Below are 24654 nucleotides of genomic sequence, written 5' to 3' on the forward strand. Positions count from 1 at the left end.
TTTGCAATATTGATAGCAACTTCATATGTGGCATGCATGTGTATCTCATGGAGCTGCACATTTTGAGTGGTGAAAGGTCAAGGTCATCCTTCAAGGTCAAAGGTCAAATATATGGGTCAAAATCGCGTATTTAATGTACACTTACAATATTGAAGATAGCAACTTGATATTTGTCATGCATGTGTATCTCATGGAGCTGCACATTTTGAGTGGTGAAAGGTCAAGGTCATCTTTCAAGGTCAAAGGTCAAGTATATGGGAACATAGTATTTTAAAAACACATCTTGTTTTAAATTGAGAAGGTTCCAAAGTTGTAGGGACATACACTGAAATACATAGTTTTGCATGCAAACCTAAAGTCCAATATTATTTCTTGAGAATGAAAAAGCAAAACAATTAACTATTAGATTTCAAGTAAGTCTACATTCTTAAATCATATAAAATTATTTTACTTGTGTTGAGATAATTTATCACAACTTATAACAATTGTAATGTACTTCAACATTATGAGCCTGGTTCTAGGAAAATACTGGGCTTAATGTGTGAGTCAAGTGCAATCTGCACAGGCTAATCAGGGACAACATTTCCACTCTCATGGAATTTTTGTTTTGAAGGAAGTTTCTTGTATATTGAAAATTCAGTTTAGGCTGAAATTGTTATTTGTACAGGCTTATCTTAGATGACACTTCATGCATTATATACCATTTTCCAAGAGGGGTCTAATATACAACTTTCTTCCTTGAAGTTGGAATAATTGACCACAACTGATGACAATTGTAACATACTTCAATTCTATGATACACTAGACGTTACCCGATGTTTTCTATATCAGATTGTTACCCTGGACGCAGTCCCAGACATAAACATGCTGGTCTTCCTGCCGGAGATACTGGATGGTCTCTTCCTCATCTTGGATGATAGAAAACCAGAAATCAGGAAAATGTAGGCTTGTACTAGTACTTATTAAATTATTTAACCGCTGCAGGGAGGAGGTATTTAGGAATCACCCTGTTGGTGGGTTTGATTGTTTCATGCTGCATGTTGTGCTCCTTCTAAACACCAGTTACATTTTCTGGGATTTCCATAAAATGGCAATCTAATCCCTTTTAATTTCCAAATGCTATAATGAATAAAAAATATGGAGTACTGACCAATTTTATAAGTGTTGACTTTTGTCAAGAGTTTATATCATTGATTAATATAACAAGTTTTAATTGATTTATGTTATCATTTTCTTTAAAATGATACATTTTTCTATCTTATCATTTATTTTAAATTTTCTCATTTGTATGTATCTTATTGTTGTTTTAAAAAATGATTAATTTGTTTGTTTGTTATTGTTCTCTTTTAAATTATACATTTTTATATCTTATAGTTCCCTTAAAAATGATTTTTTGTAACTTAAAGCATAGCTTCCTTTAATTTTTTTTCACGTATTGTTAATTTAGGACCCTTTTTTCCCCAACTTCCATTCAAAGTTCATGTTTACCTAGCACTAGACCAGATAACCATAGTAACTAGGTTCTGCCCTCCTGTTATCACCAGGTGCCAAGACTGCCTATGTGAGTTCCTCACAGGGATCAAGAACTCCAAGTCCTACTTGAACTTTTCACAGATGGCCAACATTCTGATAGTTCACAGTGAGAACATGGATGGTACGTTGTGTTTATTTTCACCACCTTTGCGCACTCTGTGACTAAAAACAGCAAAAAGGCCATGTGGCCTGATCACTCTAGATGCAAATAGAATAAATGTGTTGTGTTCTGAGAAAAATGGGCTTAATGCATGTACGTAAAGTGTCGTCCCAGATTAGCCTGTGCAGTCCGCACAGGCTAATCAGGGACGACACTTTCCGCTTAAACTAGATTTTCAGTAAAAAGGGACTTCCTTTAAACAAAAAATACTATTAAAGCGGAAAGTGTCGTCCTTGATTAGCCTGTGCGCACAGGCTAATCTGGGACGACACTTTACGCACATGCATTATGCCCAATTTTCACAGACCAAGACACAAATTTGAGCCTTGCTCTGTATACAGAGGGCTAAATGCATGTGCGGGCTGTTATGTTCCAGATAAGCCTTTGATGATCAGAGATGACACTTTTGGTTTGTATGCTAATTGGTGGTTAAAGGAATTTTCTATTCTATGAAAATCCACTCTAGGTGGAAAGCATCGAACCATGTGCAGACTAATCTAGGAAGACACTTGTATTTTGCCCCATTCTCCTGCACCAGCTAATATGGGAGGACACTTTACGCACGTGTATTTAGCCCCATCCTCCTGCACCAGCTAATATGGGAGGACACTTTACGCACGTGTATTTAGCCCCATCCTCCTGCACAGGCTTATCTGGGACGACATTTACGCACTTGTATTTTGCCCCATTCTCCTGCACCAGCTAATATGGGAGGACACTTTGCGCATGTGTATTTTGCCCCGTTCTCCTGCACAGGCTTATCTGGGACAACACTTAACTCATGTGTATTTTGCCCCATTCTCCTGTACAGGCTAATCTGGGAGGATACTTTAAGCACTTGTATTTTGCCCCATTCTCCTGCACATGCTAATCTGGGAGGATACTTTAAGCACTTGTATTTTGCCCCATTCTCCTGCACAGGCTAATCTGGAACGACACTTAACGCACTTGTATTTTGCCCCATTCTCCTGCACAGGCTAATCTGGGAGGATACTTTAAGCACTTGTATTTTGCCCCATTCTCCTGCACAGGCTAATCTGGGAGGATACTTTAAGCACTTGTATTTTGCCCCATTCTCCTGCACAGGCTAATCTGGAACGACACTTAACGCACTTGTATTTTTCCCCATTCTCCTGCACAGATTAATCTGGGACGGCACTTTACGCACGTGTATTTTGACCAATTCTCATAGAGCAAGGTTCATTTCTCATTGTTCTTTTTATGCTCTTTCTGCAACATCAAACAAGACTGGGTAAATTAGTTTTCTAGTGCATTTTGGTCTGCCAGTTTGTCTGTCTTAAAATAAGTTTTACTGTTCTCTGGCTAATGATTAATCCAATGATTTTCATCTACATGTAGTCTTGATCAAAAGTCATTAAATATTTGATGCAATATTCAATAACCCTCTAGGTCTCTCAAGAAATAGAAATATACCCCTTGAATTATCAAAATTTTGGAGGGAACAATGTTTTGATTTTTGAAATGCAAAATCACATCATCATCAATTTAGGTTACATTGTTAAATTGATGCATGTTATCAAGGACAATCAAGGGATGGGACTGAAATTGTTGTACCCTAAAAATGTTTCATACAATGGAGCCTTGTTCCGGGAAAACAGGGCTTAATGCATTTGCGTAAAGTGTTGTCCCAGATTTATCATGTGATGTCTGCACCGGCCTATTAGGGACATAGAGAATACTAGGTTAGCGTTGAATACAGAGAAGTTTATGTTGCGAGGCTTAGAACGCCGTAAGCGCGAGCCTTGGCGAGCGCTTTCGGTGTTCGAGCCGAGCAACATAAACTTCTCTGTATTCAACGCTAATCCTAGTATTCTATTTATCCCATTTGATTTTTGCAACGTGTCATTTAACAAAAATAGATCTAATAACCTTAACAATAATTTTAATTCAGTCATAAAAGCGCTTAAAATCTAACAAATGTAACCATGCGTAGTGATATACATGTATTTGTTCTGGTACGCAAAATAGTCTTTAAAAAATTCACACAAACTGTAAAACAAGTAAAAATATCACCATATGCCTACATTCAATTTTACGCAGTATGCGAATTTTAACACATTACGACCGCGAAAGATTTTACTTTACTATAAATCATTTTATTTTTGAAAGAATATGATCAAAATCCAATATGGCGGCGATTGCTCCTGACAAAATGCTGTTGATGTCAACATACATAGTAACATGTACACCATCGACGACCTAGTTCTGGCTACCATAACTTTAAATGTCGCTTTTTATGATTTTTGACTGGCGCGACTTTGTACAGATCTGTCAATAGTCTAAATAAACTGTACGCTGAAGTTTCTTTAGCTATCGAAAACCTTGACAATATTGACGAGTAAACAGACAATTGCAGCGACTGACACTTTATTTGACAAAATATAATACAGGGCAATACGTTTTCCGACTTCGGACGACGAATTTAAGGACGCGCAGAACGTGTTTTTTATATAATGTTATGGGTATGCCGTGTGTGATCCGATGCATCAATGGCGCCCATGTTAAAATCATTTCCCAGAGAACAGGGAACGACAAAAGTACAAACAAAAATCAAAACACGTAAGAACTAGTATCTTACCTTTAATAATCCTTTAAAATCCATTTAATAATCCATTTAACTCAATAATTGACGATTTTGCATCCAGGGTCTTTAATAATTATTTTAGCATAGTTAAATAAAGACCCTTATGCCATTCTATCACTTTATTCAAATGAGTTTATGAACGCGATAAACTTTCTTCTTCGTCACACGCTATGTCATGTACTCTACATTACTGCTGTTCAAATGAACCAGAGCAGTTTATCTAATAATAGCCGTTGGTAAACGTCATTTGCAGATTTCTGCATACAAACATAATTATGTTTAAACTTGCACAATGTTTTATTTATCTATGGTAAATGCCCTTATTGTACGAGAAAATAATTTAATATATAAATACACAAAGAATGGAAAACATTCCAGTACACAACAGATAAATGAGTAGAAAATACCCGTGTACAAAATGGGACGTTCCCAATTCCATTTTTACCATCTTATACTTTACACAGCTCTATGCCTTACGTGAATTAAATAGGAAAGCAAACATAGCAGATTATTCATGAACTTTGCGATATGTGTATGGCTTGTTGTACATTCTTAATATTTAAGTTAAATGTCAAAAGTATATGCTTTGGTTATAAACAATGCACATTACACGAAATAAGGAAAATGTGATAAATTGACAATTCAGATATGTCGACATACAGTACATGTAGAAAACATGTGAAATAAGTCGCGTTTATAATAAATCGTCCAAAAAAATGTGGAAAATGAAGCAATAAGTATGTCAATTTATGATGCCATCAATCAGCTGATTCATTATACGGATGGCGAAAAATTATGTCATATGACTAGATTTAAAGGTTGATGGTCGTATAATTTTGAGCTTAAGTTTTGTCGACTATGTTTCTTATGAAAAACCATTCAGTGGTAAAGTAAATATAAATAAAAAATAACAAAACAAAAATCGTGTAATTTTATATTTTATTTCAACATTTCTTTTGGTGAATATGTCATATATATATTTTTATGCAAAATATGCACATTTTCTTCTAATGGGTGATCTTATAATTCGATCAATGAACCAAACAATATCGACCTTATTTTAGCGCATATCGCATGACGTCATTTAAAAAGTAGTCCGTGCACGCGACAGGTATATTCCACAGTGTTGAATACAAGAAAGTATATTCCACAACGTGTTATACCGTCAATGTCGCGGTGAAAATGGGATAAAACACTGTTAGCCTACACTGGATGCTTGTTTAAAAGAGTTCTTCATAAAAAACAACAACTATAAAAGCAACAAGTATCTTGCCTTATTACTAATTTGGACTGCACAGGCTAATCTTGGACAACACTTTATGCAAATGTGTCTTGTTCTGAGAAAACTGGGCTAAATTCATGTGCGTAAAGTGTCGTCCCAGATTAGCCTGTGCAGTCCGCACAGGCTAATCAGGGACGACACTTTCCGCTTTAATGGTATTTTTAGTTTCAAGGAAGTCCCTCCTTACCGAAAATCCAGTTTAGGCGGAAAGTGTCGTCCCTGATTAGTCTGTGCAGAATGCACAGGCTTAATCTGGGACAACACTGTACGCTCATGCATTATGACCAGCTTTCACAGAACAAGACACAAGTTATTAGGTCCTGTTGCCCCAGAACGAGGCTCATTTTCATGCCAAATATTCTGTTCCATAAATTATCCCCAATTCAGATGACAACATCAGCTACATGGCGATCACGTGGCTGCGAGAGTTTGTGCTGATTGCTGGGCGCCTCATGCTGCCCTACGTTTCAGGCATACTACACACCACCCTGCCTAGACTGGCTCTGGAGGACATAGAAAATAAAAGCAAGAAAAAGTAGGTGAAAGGTCATAGAATATAAATGAAAGAAAAAGTTAGAGCATTTAAAGCAAGTAAAGAAGGTGAAAGGACTTAGAAAATGAAAGCCAGAAAAATTAGGTGAAAGGACATAGCATATAAAAGCAAGAAAAAGTAGGTGACATATAGAATATAAAAGCAAGAAAAAGTAGGTGAAATGACATAGAATATAAAAGCACGGAAAAGTAGGTGACAGGACATTATCTCAAAACAATGCTAGAGTCTCGTTCTAAGAAAACTATGCTTATTTTATGTGCGTAAAGTCTTGGCCCAGATTCACCCCTGCAGTCTGCAGAGGCTAACCAGGGAGGAAACTTTCTGGCTAGACTGTATTTTTTTTCTTAAAGAAACTTTCTTAAATGAAAAAATCCATAAAAGCAATAATTGTCTCGATCGCTGATTTGGAGACTTTCCCAGACTGTAGCGACATAGCATTCTAGTTGCTAAGTGAAGTTTAACTTGAAAAGTCGAAGGAAAGAGTCGTAAAGCTTTTGGATTATGGAACTAAATATGTGTACCATGTTATTTTCATGGTAAATAGTTTTACAATTGAAATCATGTATAATAAACACAAAGCAGAATATACAATATTATATTTATGACATTTATTTTCTATACTCTTATATAAATTAAACTACAAATTATAAATATAACTGTTATTTCTTTTACTCTTACACTAAAGAAAGCAAAGTACAGTTTGTTTCTATGTGCATTTGAAGTACCTTTTGTTGTTCAATTGCAGTACAGTTTGGTAAGTTTGTTGTCCATGTGTTTGTCGTCCATGTGGAGTACAGTTTGTTGTCCATGTGCAGTACGTTTTGTTGTCCATGTGCAGTACAGTTTGTTGTAAATGTGCAGTACAGTTTGTTGGACATGTGCAGTACATATTGCTGTTCATGTGCAGTACAGTTTGTTGTCAATGTGCAGTACAGTTTGCTGTCCATGTGCAGTACAATTTGTTGTCCATGTGCAGTACATTTTGTTGTCCATGTGCAGTACAGTTTGTTGGACATGTGCAGTACAGATTGCTGTTCATGTGCAGTACAGTTTATTGTCAATGTGCACTACAGTTTGCTGTTCATGTGCAGTACAGTTTGCTGTCCATGTGCAGTACATTGTGTTGGCCATGTGCAGTACAGTTTGTTGTTCATGTGCAGTACAGTTTGCTGTTCATGTGCAGTATAGTTTGTTGTCCATGTGCAGTACAGTTTGCTGTTCATGTGCAGTACAGTTTGCTGTCCATGTGCAGTGCAGTTTGCTGTTCATGTGCAGTACAGTTTGCTGTCCATGTGCAGTACAGTTTGCTGTCCATGTGCAGTACAGTTTGCCGTCCATGTGCAGTACAGTTTGCTATTCATGCGCAGTACAGTTTGCTGTTCATGTGCAGTACAGTTTGCTGTTCATGTGCAGTACAGTTTGCTGTTCATGTGCAGTACAGTTTGTTGTCAATATGCAGTACAGTTGCTGTTAATGCGCAGTACAGTTAGTTGTCCATGTGCTGTACAGTTTTTTGTCCATGTGCAGTACAGTTTGTTGTCCATGTGCAGTACAGTTTGTTGTCAATGTGCAGTACAGTTAGTTGTCCATGAGCAGTATAGTTTGTTGTCCATGTGGAGCATAGTTTGTTGTCCATGTGCAGTACAGTTTGTTGTCAGTGTGCAGTACAGTTAGTTGTCCATGTGCAGTACAGTAAGTTGTCCATGTGCAGTACAGTTTGTTGTCCATGTGCAGTACAGTTTGTTGTCCATGTGAAGTACAGTTTGTTGTCCATGTGAAGTACAATTTGTTGTCCATGTGCAGTACAGTTTGCTGTCCATGTGAAGTACAGTTTGTTGTCCATGTGAAGTACAGTTTGTTGTCCAAGTGAAGTACAGTGTGTTGTCCATGTGCAGTACAGTTTGTTGTCCATGTGAAGTACAGTTTGTTGTCCATGTGAAGTACAGTTTGTTGTCCATGTGAAGTTCAGTTTGTTGTCCATGTGAAGTACAGTTTGTTGTCCATGTGAAGTACAGTTAGTTGTCCATGTGCAGTACAGTTTGTTGTCCATGTGCAGTACAGTTTGTTGTCCATGTGAAGTACAGTTTGTTGTCCATGTGAAGTACAGTTTGTTGTCCATGTGAAGTACAGTTTGTTGTCTATGTGAAGTACAGTTTGTTGTCCATGTGAAGTACAGTTTGTTGTCCATGTGAAGTACAGTTTGTTGTCCATGTGAACTACAGTTTGTTGTCCAGGTGAAGTACAGTTTGTTGTCCATATGAAGTACAGTTAGTTGTCCATGTGCAGTACAGTTTGTTGTCCATGAGCAGTACAGTTAGTTGTCCATGAGCAGTACAGTTTGTTGTCCATGTGCAGTACAGTTAGTTGTCCATGTGCAGTACAGTTAGTTGTCCATGAGCAATACAGTAAGTTGTCCATGTGCAGTACAGTTAGTTGTCCCTGAGCAGTACAGTTAGTTGTCCATGTGCAGTACAGTTAGTTGTCCATGAGCAATACAGTTAGTTGTCCATGTGCAGTACAGTTTGTTGTCCATGTGAAGTACAGTTAGTTGTCCATGAGCAGTACAGTTAGTTGTCCATGTGCAGTACAGTTAGTTGTCCATGTGCAGTACAGTTAGCTGTCCATGAGAAGTACATTTAGTTGTCCATGAGCAGTACAGTTTATTGTCCATGTGCAGTACAGTTTGTTGTCCATGTGCAGTACATTTAGTTGTCCATGTGCAGTACAGTTTGTTGTCCATGTGCAGTACAGTTTGTTGTCCATGAGCAGTACAGTTTGTTGTCCATGTGCAGTACAGTTTGTTGTCCATGTGCAGTACAGTTTGTTGCCCATGTGAAGTACAGTTTGTTGTCCATGTGCAGTACAGTTTGTTGTCCATGTGCAGTACAGTTTGTTGTCCATGAGCAGTACAGTTTGTTGTCAATGTGCAGTACAGTTAGTTGTCCATGTGCAGTACAGTTAGTTGTCCATGTGCAGTACAGTTTGTTGTCCATGTGAAGTACAGTTTGTTGTCCATGTGCAGTACAGTTTGTTGTCCATGAGAAGTACAGTTAGTTGTCCATGTGCAGTACAGTTAGTTGTCTATGTGCATTACAGTGTGTTTTCCATGTGCAGTACATTTTATTTTCATGGTTACCTGCAGTGTACGTGAGGCAGCGGAGGGTCTCAACCGTGTTGTGATAGAGCTGATAGAAGATCTCGACGACAACCCCACACCTGCCCCCACACCCGCCCCAACCCCGGCCCAGGAGAGCCCCTCAAGGGAGACCACTCTAGGGAGCAGGGCAGGGGAGATAATAGTCACATCAAAAGGAGAAGTAACAGCTACTGAGAGGCAGATCGAGGGAGTGGAAGCCACACAGAATGATATGTAAGTGGTCAGCTGTTGAATGTATGTCTTCCTAGTTTCACCGAGTCCCTGGCACTATTTTGTGAGCCTACAAAATTGATGAGATATAAACAAGATTTGTTGGGTCTCACAATATTTTGATATAATTATAGACATATTTTTATGTTTTAGTAATTTAAACAACTCAGTACTCAATTTTTTTAATATCTTTAATTACATGTCATGGTATTCATTATTTATTTCAATAGATATTCTGAATTATAATACAATTTTCTTGAACTATAAAAGTTTAATATTTGAAACAAAAAAACCCGCTCCATTCTATAAGAAAAAGTCAAGCTCAACTATAAGATAAAATATTAACATGATGAAATAACATCACTGAGATGTGCCCGTATTAATTTCAATTTTTAAAAACAAAAATACGTGCTGTTTGCAGCAAAGTTATGCCTTTTTTGAAATTTAATCTGTGTTCCATGGACGAACAGGTGATTATATTTTTACTTCCATGGCAAAAATGTTGTTTAATAAAAATACTCTTGCATCGTGATTGCAAACACTTACAGTAATAATAATGAAAAGTTAAATATACTCATCTTTTTTTTCTTTTTTTACAAGGGCATTCATATTACAGAAAATATATCAGTTTTGGTTATCTTGTTTGAAAAGACATTTGATTAGTTCGTAAGGATTATAGTCTTTGCCATGTATTTACTTTAAAAGTTTTATATTTTGTTATCAAATATCTTGGTGATTTCCTTTTTGCTTCAACACTGTATAGTTGTTATTTTTTATTCAGCAGTCTTTAATATGTATCTGGCACAGCTATTAAGGTGGCATGAGTGCTGCTAACGCTGCCAATCCAGCAGATTAGCCTTGGTTTGGGAAAACAGGGTTTAATGCATGTGCAGAAAGTGTTTCCCAGATTGGACTCTGGAGTCTGCACAGGCTAATTAGGGATAACACTTTCCACCTAAACTGGATTTTGTATGCCCCCGGATCATATGATGGGGGGTACATTGTTTTTGGCCTGTCTGTCTGTCATTCTGTGGAAAACTTTAATCTTGGTTGAAATTTTGCAATATTAAATAACTTTTGCAATATTGAAGATATAGAGGATATTTGTTCATGTCAGTGTAAGATCGTTTGTTATTTCACGAGTGATCATAGAAAATATATGTTCATGAGTGGCGCAGCCACGAGTGAAAATATTATGCGCCACTCGTGAAAATATTTTTTTTCTATGATCACGAGTGAAATAACAAACGATCTTACACTGACATGAACACATTTTCTGGTTCTTTTATGCCCCTTTTTTCAAGAAAATAATGAACAGCTGTTTCCCTTTCGCTGAAAAGTTAACCTTTCTCAGAGTTTCTCCCGTGGGGTGCCTCAATACATTTAAAAACACAAAATGACGTCATTAGTGTGACGAAATGACGTCATTATACCAGCGAAATTTTCCAGTAAATCTCTTTTACAATTTAAATAAACGGTAAAAAAGCATAAAATAAAAAGAAAATTTGTTGGATTCGTTGGAATGTTGATTTTAATTCACTCGTGATCATAGAAAATATATATATAATTATTTATGATAATCAAAAAATAGAAAAATGAGTTCCAAAAATGTGTTCTTTTCTTCGGTGAAAATAACAACTTGTTCTTTTCACTGCTGGTATTTCACTGCAGAAATGTCATATTTTATCATTAAGTATAAAAGAAATCAACTTGTTATTTGGCATGCTTGTGTATCTCATGTAGCTGCACATTTTGAGGGGTGAAAGGTCAAGGTCATCCTTCAAGGTCAAAGGTCAAATATATGGCTTCAAAGCGGCGTCAAAACTTTAAACTTGGTCATAACTTTTGCAATATTGAAGATAGCAACTTTATATTTGGCATGCATGTGTATCTCATAAAGCTGCACAGTTTGAGTGGTGAAAGGTCAAGGCCATTCTTCAAGGTCAAAGGTCAAATTTATGGCTTCAAATTGGCCCAATAGGGTGCATTGTGTTTCTGACAAACACATCACTTGTTGGCTAAGAAATGACTTTCTTACAATGTCTATGCATCAAAGAGGAAAGTGTAGTTCTTGATTAGCCTAAGCAGACTGCACAGGCTAATCTGGGAAGACACTTAATGCACATACAATTATCCCCCTTTTCCTAGAGTTCTGCTCAGATGTTTTTTTCTGGCATACACTAGAACATCTTTATGATACATGCAACAGATGCAGGGAAATACTAAATCTGTATCAGTCAACAATGTTGCTTTTGTCTTGTATTCTTTTTGTCATAACAAGAACATTTTTCAGTGGGCAAACCTTGTATAAACTGTCAACATGTGATGTGACGCCTAGGTAAGGGATGCTGTTCTGCATGTGCGTGTAGTTTACATGTTGCCTGCTGGAGAAGGTGCTTATTAATGCAGTGTTATTTATCTTACTTCAGTTATCAGTCAGGGCTTTTTTCCTTCTTAGAAAATGGCTATTTTTCACAAGTTTAAGAAGTTTTTTACTCAAATTTTCACAATTTTAAGACGTTTTGTGACTCACATTATGCCTACTTTTAAAGTTTGCAAAACATTTTTCTTAATTTTGAACAGTTTTGGACCAGTTTCTTTACAATTAAAACAAATGTGATTATTTTTTTTCACAAAATGAGGGAGGCAAAGGCAGTTGCACAAACATGTGGAGAAGGCCATGCAAAATATTGCTTCATATTGAGGCTGGTTGCCTCAAACCTTCTCCTACAACCAGTTTCTTATAACCATTTACTAATAACTTTGCTGGTGCAGCTATTCATTGTCAGGTCATGCCAGTGAACATCACTTACTAAAACTTATCCAATTATTATTCATAATCAATAATACTGCCTACAGATGTGTATTAAATTTCAGCCACTTTTCTTATATTAACAGCATGAGGTGTTTTAGTGTGACAGTTTCTTTCTTAACATATATCTTTTGTACCCATTTGCACTTTATGTTTGTGTTGTTTGTTGATGTTGTCTTATTCATCTATTAATTGTTTAAGTTTTAGTTATATATTGTGTTTTAGATATTAGTCCCCTACTGATGAAACCGGAGAGGGACTTATGGTTTGCGCTCTGTGTGTCTGTTAGGCCAGCATTTTTATTTTATTTGTTTTACAGGAATTTTTTTTTTTTTTAATTGAGTCGGGGGGGGGGGGGATAAATAAAAATAAAAATAAAAGCATGAAAAGTGAGCAGTCTACCAAAAAAATAAAAATAAAACTGTCTATACTGATATTTTTTTTTATTTTTGAAAATTTAAAATTCAGCCAATTTAACCTTATGTATACTTGCATAAACCTTTATTTGTTTTATATATATCTCATTACACTGTTGTAGAAGCTTTTTATAATAATAGTAAACATATTTTTATATATATTCATAGGTAAAAGCACCTTTTGCATGTATTATACTATATTGCTTCAATAGAGACTATTAAACACGCCAGGTGTGTAGTGTATTATAGTGATCGTTGAACTTTTGTTGAGTGTATATCATATGTATGTTTATAACAAATATAGCATGCATTTGACTTTAATAAAAAAGACTTGAAAACTTTTTACATTGTTTAATAGCTTTTAATAACAACTAACTTTGTAACTTTCATCCATGGGTGGAATATGCACACTAAAAAATACTCTTTAATATACAACAGACTTTCTTTATATCATGATAATTTGTATCAATCATGAGAAAAAAAATGAGCCACGTAACAGGAAATTGGACCTTAGGGCAATTGCGACCATTTTGGCTCCAAAAGAGCAGTCTGATCAGGATCCAAAATGTTCAACATAATTGTCATTCACTCAGTACTTCTAAAGATGTTAAGCGAACACTTTGGATCCTGATCAGACTGCACTTAAATTGATCTTGATCCAAACTTTGTGTAGTGAAAGTTCTAGTACATAAAATGTGAATATTTCATTTAAGAAACCGAGAGCTATAGACTTATAAAAACATGTGCTGCATTTAATTTTATATTCAGAGAGAGTCATAGTGTTCATATATGTAAAGTGAACACAAGGGGCATGACTACAATATTTGGTGTGTAACATCGTTATGAGGTTTTCTTTGAAGTTTGTTCAAGTCATGCAGAAAATTTGCCCTCCCTAGGAGTTACTGTTTTGCTTATAAATATAAATCATATGATCATTCTCTGAAACCGCAAGGCCCATTGGTTTGTTACGTTGTATGCCAACCATATAGTGGTTCTTTGCTAAGTTTCCTCAAATCATGTCTATGTGGTCAAAACTGTTTGCGATTCAGGGGTCAACAGATTTATATAGATTAATGTATTTGATAATCCCTAACAACACAGAAACCGCAAGGGTCAGGGTTCAATATTTGGTGTGTAACATGTTAGTGTTTTCTTCTTCTAGGTGTGATCAAATCATACAGTTGGAGTAAACAATAACCCGCCCTTGTTTCACATGATTAATATTTACTTATTTAATAAAGAGCTTAAACAATCTTATTCTCTCAAAAGGCATGGGTTAGATGATAATTATTTTGTATGTGACATTGTATGGTGGTAATCTCCTTAGTTTTTGTATGATGTCCATTGGCTTCACATTAGCCCCAACAAAATATTGAGATAAAAGACACAATATACCTACAAACCTTGATTTATTTCATTGAACATTTTCTTAAGTGAAAGCCGTATAAGGAATTAAATAGTACATGACGCAAGGATTTAAATTGTTCTAGTAGAATTACTCTGCTGACTGTAAATACTTTACTCGCAACATTTAATTATATATAGAAAACAACTTTTGAGCTATGTAATTGTATATTTTTATGTCCCCCACTATAGTAGTGGGGGACATATTGTTTTTGCCCTGTCTGTTGGTCTGTTGGTCTGTCTGTCTGTCTGTTTGCGCCAACTTTAACATTTTGCAATAACTTTTGCTATATTGAAGATAGCAACTTCATATTTGGCATGCATGTGTATCTCATGAAGCTGCACATTTTGAGTGGTGAAAGGTCAAGGTCAAGGTCATCCTTCAAGGTCAGAGGTCAAATATATGTGGCCAAAATCGCTCATTTTATGAATACTTTTGCAATATTGAAGATAGCAACTTGATATTTGGCATGCATGTGTATCTCATGGAGCTGCACATTTTGAGTGGTGAAAGGTCAAGGTCAAGGTCATCCTTCAAGGTCAGAGGTCAATTATATGTGGCCAAAATCGCTCATTTTATGAATACTTTTGCAATATTGAAGATAGCAACTTGATATTTGGCATGCATGTGCATCTCATGGAGCTGCTCATTTTGAGTGGTGAAAGGTCAAGGTCAAGGTCATCCTTCAAGGTCAGAGGTCAAATATATGTGGCCCAAATCGCTTATTTTATGAATACTTTTGCAATATTGAAGATAGCAACTTGATATTTGGCATGCATGTGTATCTCATGGAGCTGCACATTTTGAGTGGTGAAAGGTCAAGGTCAAGGTCATCCTTCACAAGGTCAAGGTCATCTTACAATGTCAAACATCATATAGGGGGACATTGGTGTTTCACAAACACATCTTGTTAAAATAGTATTTTATTTTAATAATTTCGTAAAAGACTCACAGTATTGTCAAAATAAAATGGTGTAAACTTTTGCCCATATTATTTTGTTCCTCTCTTATTCACAGTTTAAGTTCAAATGAAAAAATTACTATGGAATGTGTGGTCTGTATTATTTTAAGGAGAATCGGCAATGACATTTTCTTGGATATATAATAAACAGAGAGAGCTATATAAATGTGAAGATAATAATAACCCTTGGAACACATACATAGAGCCAATTGAGCACATTTATCAACAGAGCCTGAAGTGTGATAAATTTTAATACTTGCCTTCCATGCAGTTCAAATCCTGCAGTATGAAAGCATTATGTACTGTTGATAGAACATCATATTTTGGCTAAATAATAACTCATTTTTGGAAAAATACATTAAGATGTATTTCTGATTTACAAAAATGATCAAATAATTAAGAAATAAATTCCATTTACTTTTTCATGACATTTTGAAAGTCAAAACTTTGGTTTCGTCTGTAGAAATTCAATAAAATGAACTGATCCAAACAAAGGGACGTAACTTGGTCAAAAGTTACCGGAAAATGGTTAAACTGTTGATATAAAAATAGTTATACAGTTTAATATATGTAAAAAAAATGTTTTGTTTTAAGTAAATGAAGAATAATAAGCATGTTAATTTGCTACTGTGTCAAGAAAAATAATTAAAACTTTTTTGTGACTTTGAGGGACATACGAACATCCGGACCCAATGTTATTTTCTTCAAAAGCTGTGTTGCATACTTTTTTCTAAATAAAGAATATATATGGGCGGGTGGGGAATGGGATTATTGATGCAAGTACCTGTGGTTCGGTCCTCATGTTCATTATAAAGAAACCTAAAGTAGTACTTCTTGGACATTTTCGGGATGTAGATTTTTATCTATAAAAATATTACAGGATCTACATTTTAATAAATACGCATATTTATTAAACCTAACCAAAACTTTTTAACACACCGAAAGTTATAGATGGTGACACCTCTTCATCATTTGCAAAAACTCAAATTATTTTTGATTTCGTATCACATAATATGGGCATGATTTCAACAATGGTGTTCGGAAGATTAACTTTTCTTATTGAAATTGTTTCTGCTCCGTTTTTATTAATTTGATTTTAAAATATGCTACATTTGTCTCGTTGTTGTTAATGTCCGCCATTTCGGAAATGCAATATGAAAATCATTTGTTTGATACTCACCGAATGGCTTATAGCGCGTGGTATTGGCTGCAATAGCCAATGAAAATCGCTGACGCTTTACAAGTCGACTTGGCACAACGAAACAACCCGTATTATAACAAATTTTGAACAACACTCTCGGCAATCTGCGCAATGTTTTTTTTAGTTTTGGATAAAATACCAGGTCGGCGGTTGAAATGTACATAAAAAATAAACGAAAGTGACTTTTATTTTTATTTGTATTTGTCGAAAAATAGGGTCGGGCGCTCCCGTTAAACAAATAATAAAAAAATGCTGGCCTTTTTTCCACTTTTCTGGATTCTGCGATAACTTTTAAAGTTCTTCATATTTTTTCATGAAACTTGAAACATGGACATATGGCAATATGGAGATTATGCACGTCACTTCATACTTGTTCCTACTTCAAGAGTTTTGGTTGCTATGGCAACAAATAGACTAGAAATATTGCTGAGACTATAAATATTGCTGAACATGGTGGATCCTGAGAGCCTAGAAATGTTTGCACAGTTGTCAATACCCCAGTGTGTTACTCTGATCACCATGCCATCACAGTCCAGTTGAAATTAGACATGAATAATTAACATTTAAGCAACATTCTTTCAATTAAATTTAACAAAAACAATCTCTCTAAAATAGCTACCGGTAGGGGACTTATATTGCTTGGCAATAGTCTTGTTTATTTTTGTTTTAGTTAATGATTATGTTATAGTTTTCTGAAACAGTTTTATAAATCTTAGTATTATATTTTTGCATTTGTTATATTTGTTTGAAGGCATCTATGTTTATAAATAAATTACAAACATACATCTGATATTGCAAGACAAAGGTATTTAACACTTTATGAGGTTCTCTCTGTAAAGAGAAGAAACTATAGAATTTTCATTTGGAAAAATACTTAAATTAAGTTTAATGGTTGTGTGTTGTTTGTCTTGTTTGTTCCAGTTAAGGGAATGTGGTAGGCTTGCATGCCTTATTTGCTAATATGTGTCTTGTTCTGATAAAACTGGGCATAATACATGTGCGTAAAGTGTCGTCCCAGATTAGCCTGTGCAGTCCGCACAGGCTAATCAGGGACGACACTTTTTGCTTAAACTTGATTTTCGGTAAGGGGGGACTTCCTTGAAACTAAAAATACCATAAAAGCGGAATGTGTCGTCCCTGATTAGCCTGTGCGGACTGCACAGGCTAATCTGGGACGACACTTTACGCTCATGAATTAAGCCCAGTTTTCTCAGAACAAGACTAATATGCAGGAAAGCTCTGGAAGATTTTCATTTAGCAAAACATTTGCTACTTGCCTGTAAACTCTCATGCTTTGCCACTCATACCAAATACTCTCTGACCAAAGTTAACCATTCATTGGAAACCCTGTGTCACTCTGACTCAATTGTTTGCCTGATAGCTATCATGCTTTCATAGTAATATGTGTATATATTGTTCATTACAGAGCTTTCTGTTCTTTATTAGCTATGTTGAAAACAAAATACACTTTGGTGCGTAAAACTTCCAAGCTAATAACTGAATGTTTCAATCATAAGATTGTGTTTCAATGCACGCCTTTGAAGAAGCAGGCTTATTGTTCACCATTTTTGACGGTCGGTGGGTAGGATGATCCGTCCAAAAGATTATGTTGATATCTTCAACTGTCAAGGTCACAGGGGCTTGTATAATTACATTAAATAGTTACAATAGTCATTTAAAGGGCTGTAAAGACCAAGAAAAACATCTCTGAAGAAGTCTTAATATTGTGTGAAAAAACCATGTGAGCATTGAACTCTGAATTCCAAAGTTAAAGGATATATAATAGTACTTTTAGCAATTAAATGCAGTTCCAGCATTTATTTGATTTTGTTAGCTGGCTTATAATTAAGTGTAAGAGATAGATTTCATTCAGTCTCCACAGGCAAATCATGAATAACAATTTCTGCATGTTGGATTTTTCTGTAGGAGAGAATTCCTCTAAACCAAAATAATAGCATACAAGAGAAAAAGGTCATCCCTTATAAGCCTGAGCAGACTGTAGAGGCTATTAGGGACAACGCTTGATACACCTGCATTAAGCCTTATTTTCCAAGACCAATACTTGTATACAATCAGCTGAATGCTGTTGTATGAACAGCAATCCCTCAGTCATTTTCTGTTGCACCATCATTCTTGATATTGATTGTAACACACCTATAAATTATGTTTTATATACCTTATTGTAACAACCGTCCTATTGCTTTGCAGGTCCCTACAGCTGGATGTGCTGTCAGTGATAAGTATCCTTTGTGAGTTGGTGCGCCATCATGAGCTGCAGACCCGCCTCGCCTCCCTGCGCTGGTTCAGACACCTTCTCATTAAGGTCCCAAACAAGGTATACAGTGCTGGTTCAGACACCTTATAAGGTCCCAAACAAGGTATACAGTGCTGGTTCAGACACCTTTTCATTAAGGTCCCAAACAAGGTATACAGTGCTGGTTCAGACACCTTATAAGGTCCCAAACAAGGTATACAGTGCTGGTTCAGACACCTTCTCATTGAGGTCCCAAACAAGGTGTACAGTGCTGGTTCAGACACCTCATTAAGGTCCCAAACAAGGTATACAGTGCTGGTTCAGACGTTTTCTCATTAAGGTCCCAAACAAGGTATACAGTGCTGGTTCAGACACCTTCTTATCAAGGTCCCAAACAAGGTATACAGTGCTAATTCAGACACTTTCTCATTAAGGTCCCAAACAAGGTATACAGTGCTGGTTCAGACACCTTCTGATTAAGGTCCCAAACAAGGTAAACAGGGCTTGTCCAGACACCTTCTCATTAAGGTCCCAAACAAGGGATATTGTTCTGGTTCAGAACCCTTCTTAATAAGGTCCCAAACAAGGTATACAGTGCTGGTTCAGACACCTTCTCATTAAGGTCCCAAACAAGGTATGCAGTGCTGGTTCAGACACCTTAATAAGATCCCTAACAAGGTATACAGTGCTGGTTCAGACACCTTCTCATTAAGGTCCCAAACAAGGTATACAGTGCTGGTTCAGACACCTTCTCATTAAGGTCCCAAACAAGGTATACAGTGCTGGTTCAGACACCTTAATAAGGTCCCAAACAAGGTATACAGTGCTGGTTCAGACACCTTCTTAATAAGGTCCCAAACAAGATATACAGTGCTGGTTCAGACACCTTCTTATAAAGGTCCCTAACAAGGTATAAACTGCTGGTTTAGACACCTTCTTAATAAGGTCCCAAACGAGGTATACAGTGCTGGTTCAGACACCTTATAAGGTCCCTTACAAGGTATACAGTGCTGGTTAAGACACCTTCTCATTAAGGTCCCAAACAAGGTATACAGTGCTGGTTCAGACACCTTCTCATTAAGGTGCCAAACAAGGTATACAGTGCTGGTTCAGACACCTTCTTAATAAGGTCTTAAACAAGGTATACAGTGCTGGTTCAGACACCTTCTCATTAAGGTCCCAAACAAGGTATACAGTGCTGGTTCAGACACCTTCGTAATAAGGTCCCTAATAAGGTATACAGTGCTGGTTCAGACACTTTCTTATAAGGTCCCAAACAAGGTATACAGTGCTGGTTCAGACACCTTCTCATTAAGGTCCTAAACAAGGTATACAGTGCTGGTTCAGACACCTTAATAAGGTCCCAAACAAGGTATACAGTGCTGGTTCAGACACCTCATTTAGGTCCCAAACAAGGTATACAGTGCTGGTTCAGACGCTTTCTTTATTAGGTCCCAAACAAGGTATACAGTGCTGGTTCAGACACCTTCTCATTAAGGTCCAAAACAAGGTATACAGTGCTGGTTCAGACACCTTCTCATTAAGGTCCCAAACATGGTATACAGTGCTGGTTCAGACACCTCATGTAGGTCCCTAACAAGGTATTCAGTGCTGGTTCATACACCTTCTCATTAAAGTCCCTAACAAGGTATACAGTGCTGGTTCAGACACCTTCTCATTAAGGTCCCAAACAAGGTATACAGTGCTGGTTCAGACACCTCATGTAGGTCCATAACAAGGTATTCAGTGCTGGTTCATACACCTTCTCATTAAAGTCCCAAACAAGGTATACAGTGCTGGTTCATACACCTCATTTAAGTCCCAAACAAGGTATACAGTGCTGGTTCAGACACCTCATTAAGGTCCTTAACAAGGTATACAGTGCTGGTTCAGACACCTTCTCATTAAGGTCCCAAACAAGGTATACAGTGCTGGTTCAGACACCTTCTCATTAAGGTCCCTAACAAGGTATACAGTGCTGGTTCAGACACATTCTCATTAAGGTCCCAAACAAGGTATACAGTGCTGGTTAAGACACCTTCTCATTAAGGTCCCAAACAAGGTATACAGTGCTGGTTCAGACACCACATTAAGGTCCCTAACACGCTATACAGTGCTGGTTCAGACACCTCATTAAGGTCCCAAACAAGGTATACAGTGCTGGTTCAGACACCTTCTTAATAAGGTCCTTAACAAAGTATACAGTGCTGGTTCAGACACCTTCTTTATAAGGCCCCAAACAAGGTATACAGTGCTGGTTCAGACACCTCATTAAGGTCCCAAACAAGGTATACAGTGCTAGTTCAGACACCTCATTAAGGTCCCAAACAAGGTATACAGTGTTGGTTCAGACACCTCATTAAGGTCCCTAACAAGGTATACAGTGCTGGTTCAGACACCTTCTTATAAAGGTCCCAAACAAGGTATACAGTGCTGGTTCAGACACCTTCTTATAAAGGTCCCAAACAAGGTATACAGTGTTGGTTCAGACACCTTCTTATAAAGGTCCCAAACAAGGTATACAGTGCTGGTTCAGACACCTTCACATTAAGGTCCCAAACAAGGTATACAGTGCTGGTTTAGACACCTTCTCATTAAGGTCCCAAACAAGGTATACAGTGCTGGTTCAGACACCTTCTCATTAAGGTCCCAAACAAGGTATACAGTGCTGGTTCAGACACCTTCTTATAAAGGTCCCAAACAAGGTATACAGTGCTGGTTCAGACACCTTCTCATTAAGGTCCCAAACAAGGAATACAGTGCTGGTTCATACACCTCATTTAAGTCCCAAACAAGGTATACAGTGCTGGTTTAGACACCTTCTCATTAAGGTCCCAAACAAGGTATACAGTGCTGGTTTAGACACCTTCTCATTAAGGTCCCAAACAAGGTATACAGTGCTGGTTAAGACACCTCATTAAGGTCCCAAACAAGGTATACAGTGCTGGTTCAGACACCTTCTCATTAAGGTGCCAAACAAGGTATACAGTGCTGGTTGAGACACCTTCTCATTAAGGTCCCAAACAAGGTATACAGTGCTGGTTCAGACACCTCATTAAGGTTCCAAACAAGGTATACAGTGCTGGTTCAGACACCTCATTAAGGTTCCAAACAAGGTATTCAGTGCTGGTTCATACACCTTCTCATTAAGGTCCCTAACAAGGTATACAGTGCTGGTTCAGACACCACATTAAGGTCCCTAACAAGCTATACAGTGCTGGTTCAGACACCTTCTCATTAAGGTTCCTAACAAGGTATACAGTGTTGGTTCAGACACCTTCTTAATAAGGTCCCAAACAAGGTACACAGTGCTTGTTCAGACACCTTCTTATAAGGTCCAAAACAAGGAATACAGTGCTGGTTCAGACACCTTCTAAATAAGGTCCCAAACAAGGTTTACAGTGCTGATTCAGAGACCTTTTCAATTAAGGTCCCAAATAATGTATGCAGTGCTGGTTCAGACACCTTGTCATTAAGGTCCTGAAAAAGGTATATAGTGCTGGTTCAGACACCTTGTCATTTAGGTCCTTAAAAAGGTATATAGTGCTGGTTCAGACACCTTCAACTTAATTAAGCAGTTATACTAAAGGTCTTTAAAAAGTAGGTACACATGAATTGAATTATGAACTCTCTAAGTGTCTCTTTATTCTGTAGTCCATGTTCAAGGTAGTTGAAACTGAGCCCCTATGGAAATCAAGTGACTTTTAGGGCTATTTTTATATTGTAGTGTCCTATGTACGGTTCATTATATTGATCAATACCATTTTTGACCACATTTCTGTTATCTTGGTTGCTCAGTATAGGACCCAATATCAGTTCTGACTGCAATTCTGGCGTCTTTGTTGTTACAGACATTCCGACACATGAACATGGTATTCCCTGAGCTGATGAGGACCCTGGCAGACATTGACCAGTCAGATGAAGTGAGTAATGAACAGGATCATTCTTAGATCAGTTGATGTTAGACACTGAAATTCATTTAGAACAAAATATGTTTTATTGATGCAATACAATTATTGTTTTCAGACAAGAAGGTATTACTATATCATTAAATGAGAAATAATAATTTTTAATAAACATTTAAGCTGTGCTCTGTTAAAAGGGGTTTAATGCGTTAAGTTTTGTTTGCAGACTGCACAGGCTAATCTTAGACAAAACTTTATGCACATGCATTAAAACCCCTTTTTACATAGCATGGCCATATATATTTTTATGCCCCCGGTTCGAATGATTGGGGGCATATTGTTTTTGGCATGTCTGTCTGTCATTCTGTCCCAAAAGTTTAACCTTGGTTAAAGTATTGCGACTACTTTTGAAATATTGAAGATAGCAACTTGATATTTGGCATGCATGTGTATCTCATGAAGCTGCACATTTTGAGTGGTGAAAGGTCAAGGTCATCCTCCAAGGTCAAAAGTAAAAAAATACAATCCAAGGGAAGTAATAAGCTTTTAAAGGTAGATAATTTCTAAACCTGCCAAATGATATATTAAAATATTTTTTCAAAGCGGTGCAATAGCGAGCATTGTGTTTCTGACAAACACATATCTTGTTATTTGTAAACTGAAGCTGTATTTGTGTACGTGGCAGACTGTGCTGCTTGCCCTGGAGACCCTTGCTAAGATTACTGCCTTCCCCGTGGATCCAAGCGCCATACTCCCAGCTGCGCAGTTTTACAGTACACAACAGCCTAAGGACCATAGCAACACAGACCAGGCACACAAGAATAGCCCTGAACATAAAAGCCCTGTACATAGTTCATCATATATTGAAATCTTAGTGCAGACTTTAAGTAAGAAAATACAAACTGTGAGTGTGACTAATAGATATTTCCTAGATTTTATGGTGCAGTTGCTGGAAGCATTTAAAAAAGACAGAAATATACTGGAGCGTAGGGGAGCTTTCATTATCAGGTAGGTGTTAGATACGGTTGTCGTTAGATAAGGTCAGGGGACAAGAATTCCACTCGTCCGTTCGTATTGACGAGTGAAATCTTGAAAGGACAAGTGAATTTCCCTAAAGCTCTCGTCCTACAGGACGAGTGAAAAAAACTGATGTTAAAATATGTATTTTCTGACCAGTAAGACTCTTTTTCATTAAATAAAATCATTTCTTAAAGCATATCTATTCCGAAAGTAGAAGGCGAATGAACCGGAAATCGTAATTGTAAATTACATACAGCAGGTGCGCGTTGTTATGCGAGACTGTGTCCCGGAGTAAATATTGGCTTTTTGGTGTAAACTTTGCGCGTCCATGTTGACAGGGAACCATCTGACTTCATTCACTGTAAGTATTGATTTTTTTAAAGAATTATTTTACTGCGAAGTACCGTTTTCAACCAGTCTGAATTTCATCTGAAAAATGTCTGACATACGAGCGTTCTTTAAAGGGGGCAGGAGCGATGTTCAACCATCTGAAATGGAAAGCACGCAAGCATTAGAAAAAGGAAAAAACAAATTTGTCTTCATTTATTTATTTTGTGTTCCTCATAAATAAAGTAAGTTAACATTTCTTCTGTGATCAGCTGGCATGAATAACTAAGTAAGCAGCATTTAAGCAGTGATATAGGAAACATTGTTAGTCATATCAGTCCTTTGCAATCTTTCTTTCACACATATTTGAAGGACAAGTGCATGTGTTTGCAGGACGAGTGAAAATTTTAAAGCACTTGTCCTGCAGGACGAGTGCAATTTATAAATATTTTTGTCCCCTGAAGGTTGTCAGATGGTGTGATATTGTGTGGAAACTGTTGGTGTAATAGTTTAACTAAACATGTATTTAATTTGCAAGCATGTTTATGGAAATTCTATGTCTAAGTTGTTCAAGTTGGTTTACTTGAGTGTCAGACAAATAATTTATAACTGTTTATTAGTGCAGTATAGCAGAAAGTTAAGTGAAAATAAAAATTGGAAGTTAATAAGATCTATCATTTTATTACAAGTATCTACACACACTCATTGATAACAAATAATGTGCTCTTATATTATTGTACATCAGTATATCCTAAAATAATAACTATTCTGTTTTGTAAACATGACTTTTAAGATGATTGTGAACAAGTCGATTTTTGTGCATGTCAAAGGACAGTCAAAATATTTATATTTC

The 24654-nt window shown here is 36.8% G+C and overlaps 2 protein-coding genes across 14 annotated transcripts in view; both read left to right on the top strand.

Annotated features, from left to right (window-relative positions):
• Positions 1 to 15048, top strand: part of LOC127844536 (transmembrane protein 241-like) — a 231399-nt gene extending 216351 nt beyond the window's left edge. The window contains exon 15 of the transcript XR_008032795.1: positions 14647 to 15048. The gene's annotated coding sequence lies outside the window, so the exon portion shown is untranslated. The remainder of the gene's footprint in view (positions 1 to 14646) is intronic.
• LOC127844533 (protein VAC14 homolog) overlaps positions 1 to 24654 on the top strand; it is a 43052-nt gene that overhangs the window by 4397 nt on the left and 14001 nt on the right. For 12 of the 13 annotated variants that reach the window (XR_008032787.1, XR_008032788.1, XR_008032786.1 and 9 more), the window contains exons 6-13: positions 832 to 941; positions 1545 to 1654; positions 5968 to 6115; positions 9276 to 9503; positions 11794 to 11838; positions 18504 to 18630; positions 22401 to 22472; positions 23140 to 23462. Coding sequence is in view for 10 of the 13 variants with exons in the window: in XM_052374857.1 (XP_052230817.1) it covers positions 832 to 941; positions 1545 to 1654; positions 5968 to 6115; positions 9276 to 9503; positions 11794 to 11838; positions 18504 to 18630; positions 22401 to 22472; positions 23140 to 23462 (1163 nt within the window). In the remaining 3 variants the exon portion in view is untranslated. The remainder of the gene's footprint in view (positions 1 to 831; positions 942 to 1544; positions 1655 to 5967; positions 6116 to 9275; positions 9504 to 11793; positions 11839 to 18503; positions 18631 to 22400; positions 22473 to 23139; positions 23463 to 24654) is intronic. The other variant, XM_052374855.1, reaches the window with a different exon arrangement.

This window comes from Dreissena polymorpha, chromosome 9 (assembly GCF_020536995.1).
Source record: "Dreissena polymorpha isolate Duluth1 chromosome 9, UMN_Dpol_1.0, whole genome shotgun sequence".
In the NCBI taxonomy this organism is placed as follows: Eukaryota; Metazoa; Mollusca; class Bivalvia; order Myida; family Dreissenidae; genus Dreissena; species Dreissena polymorpha.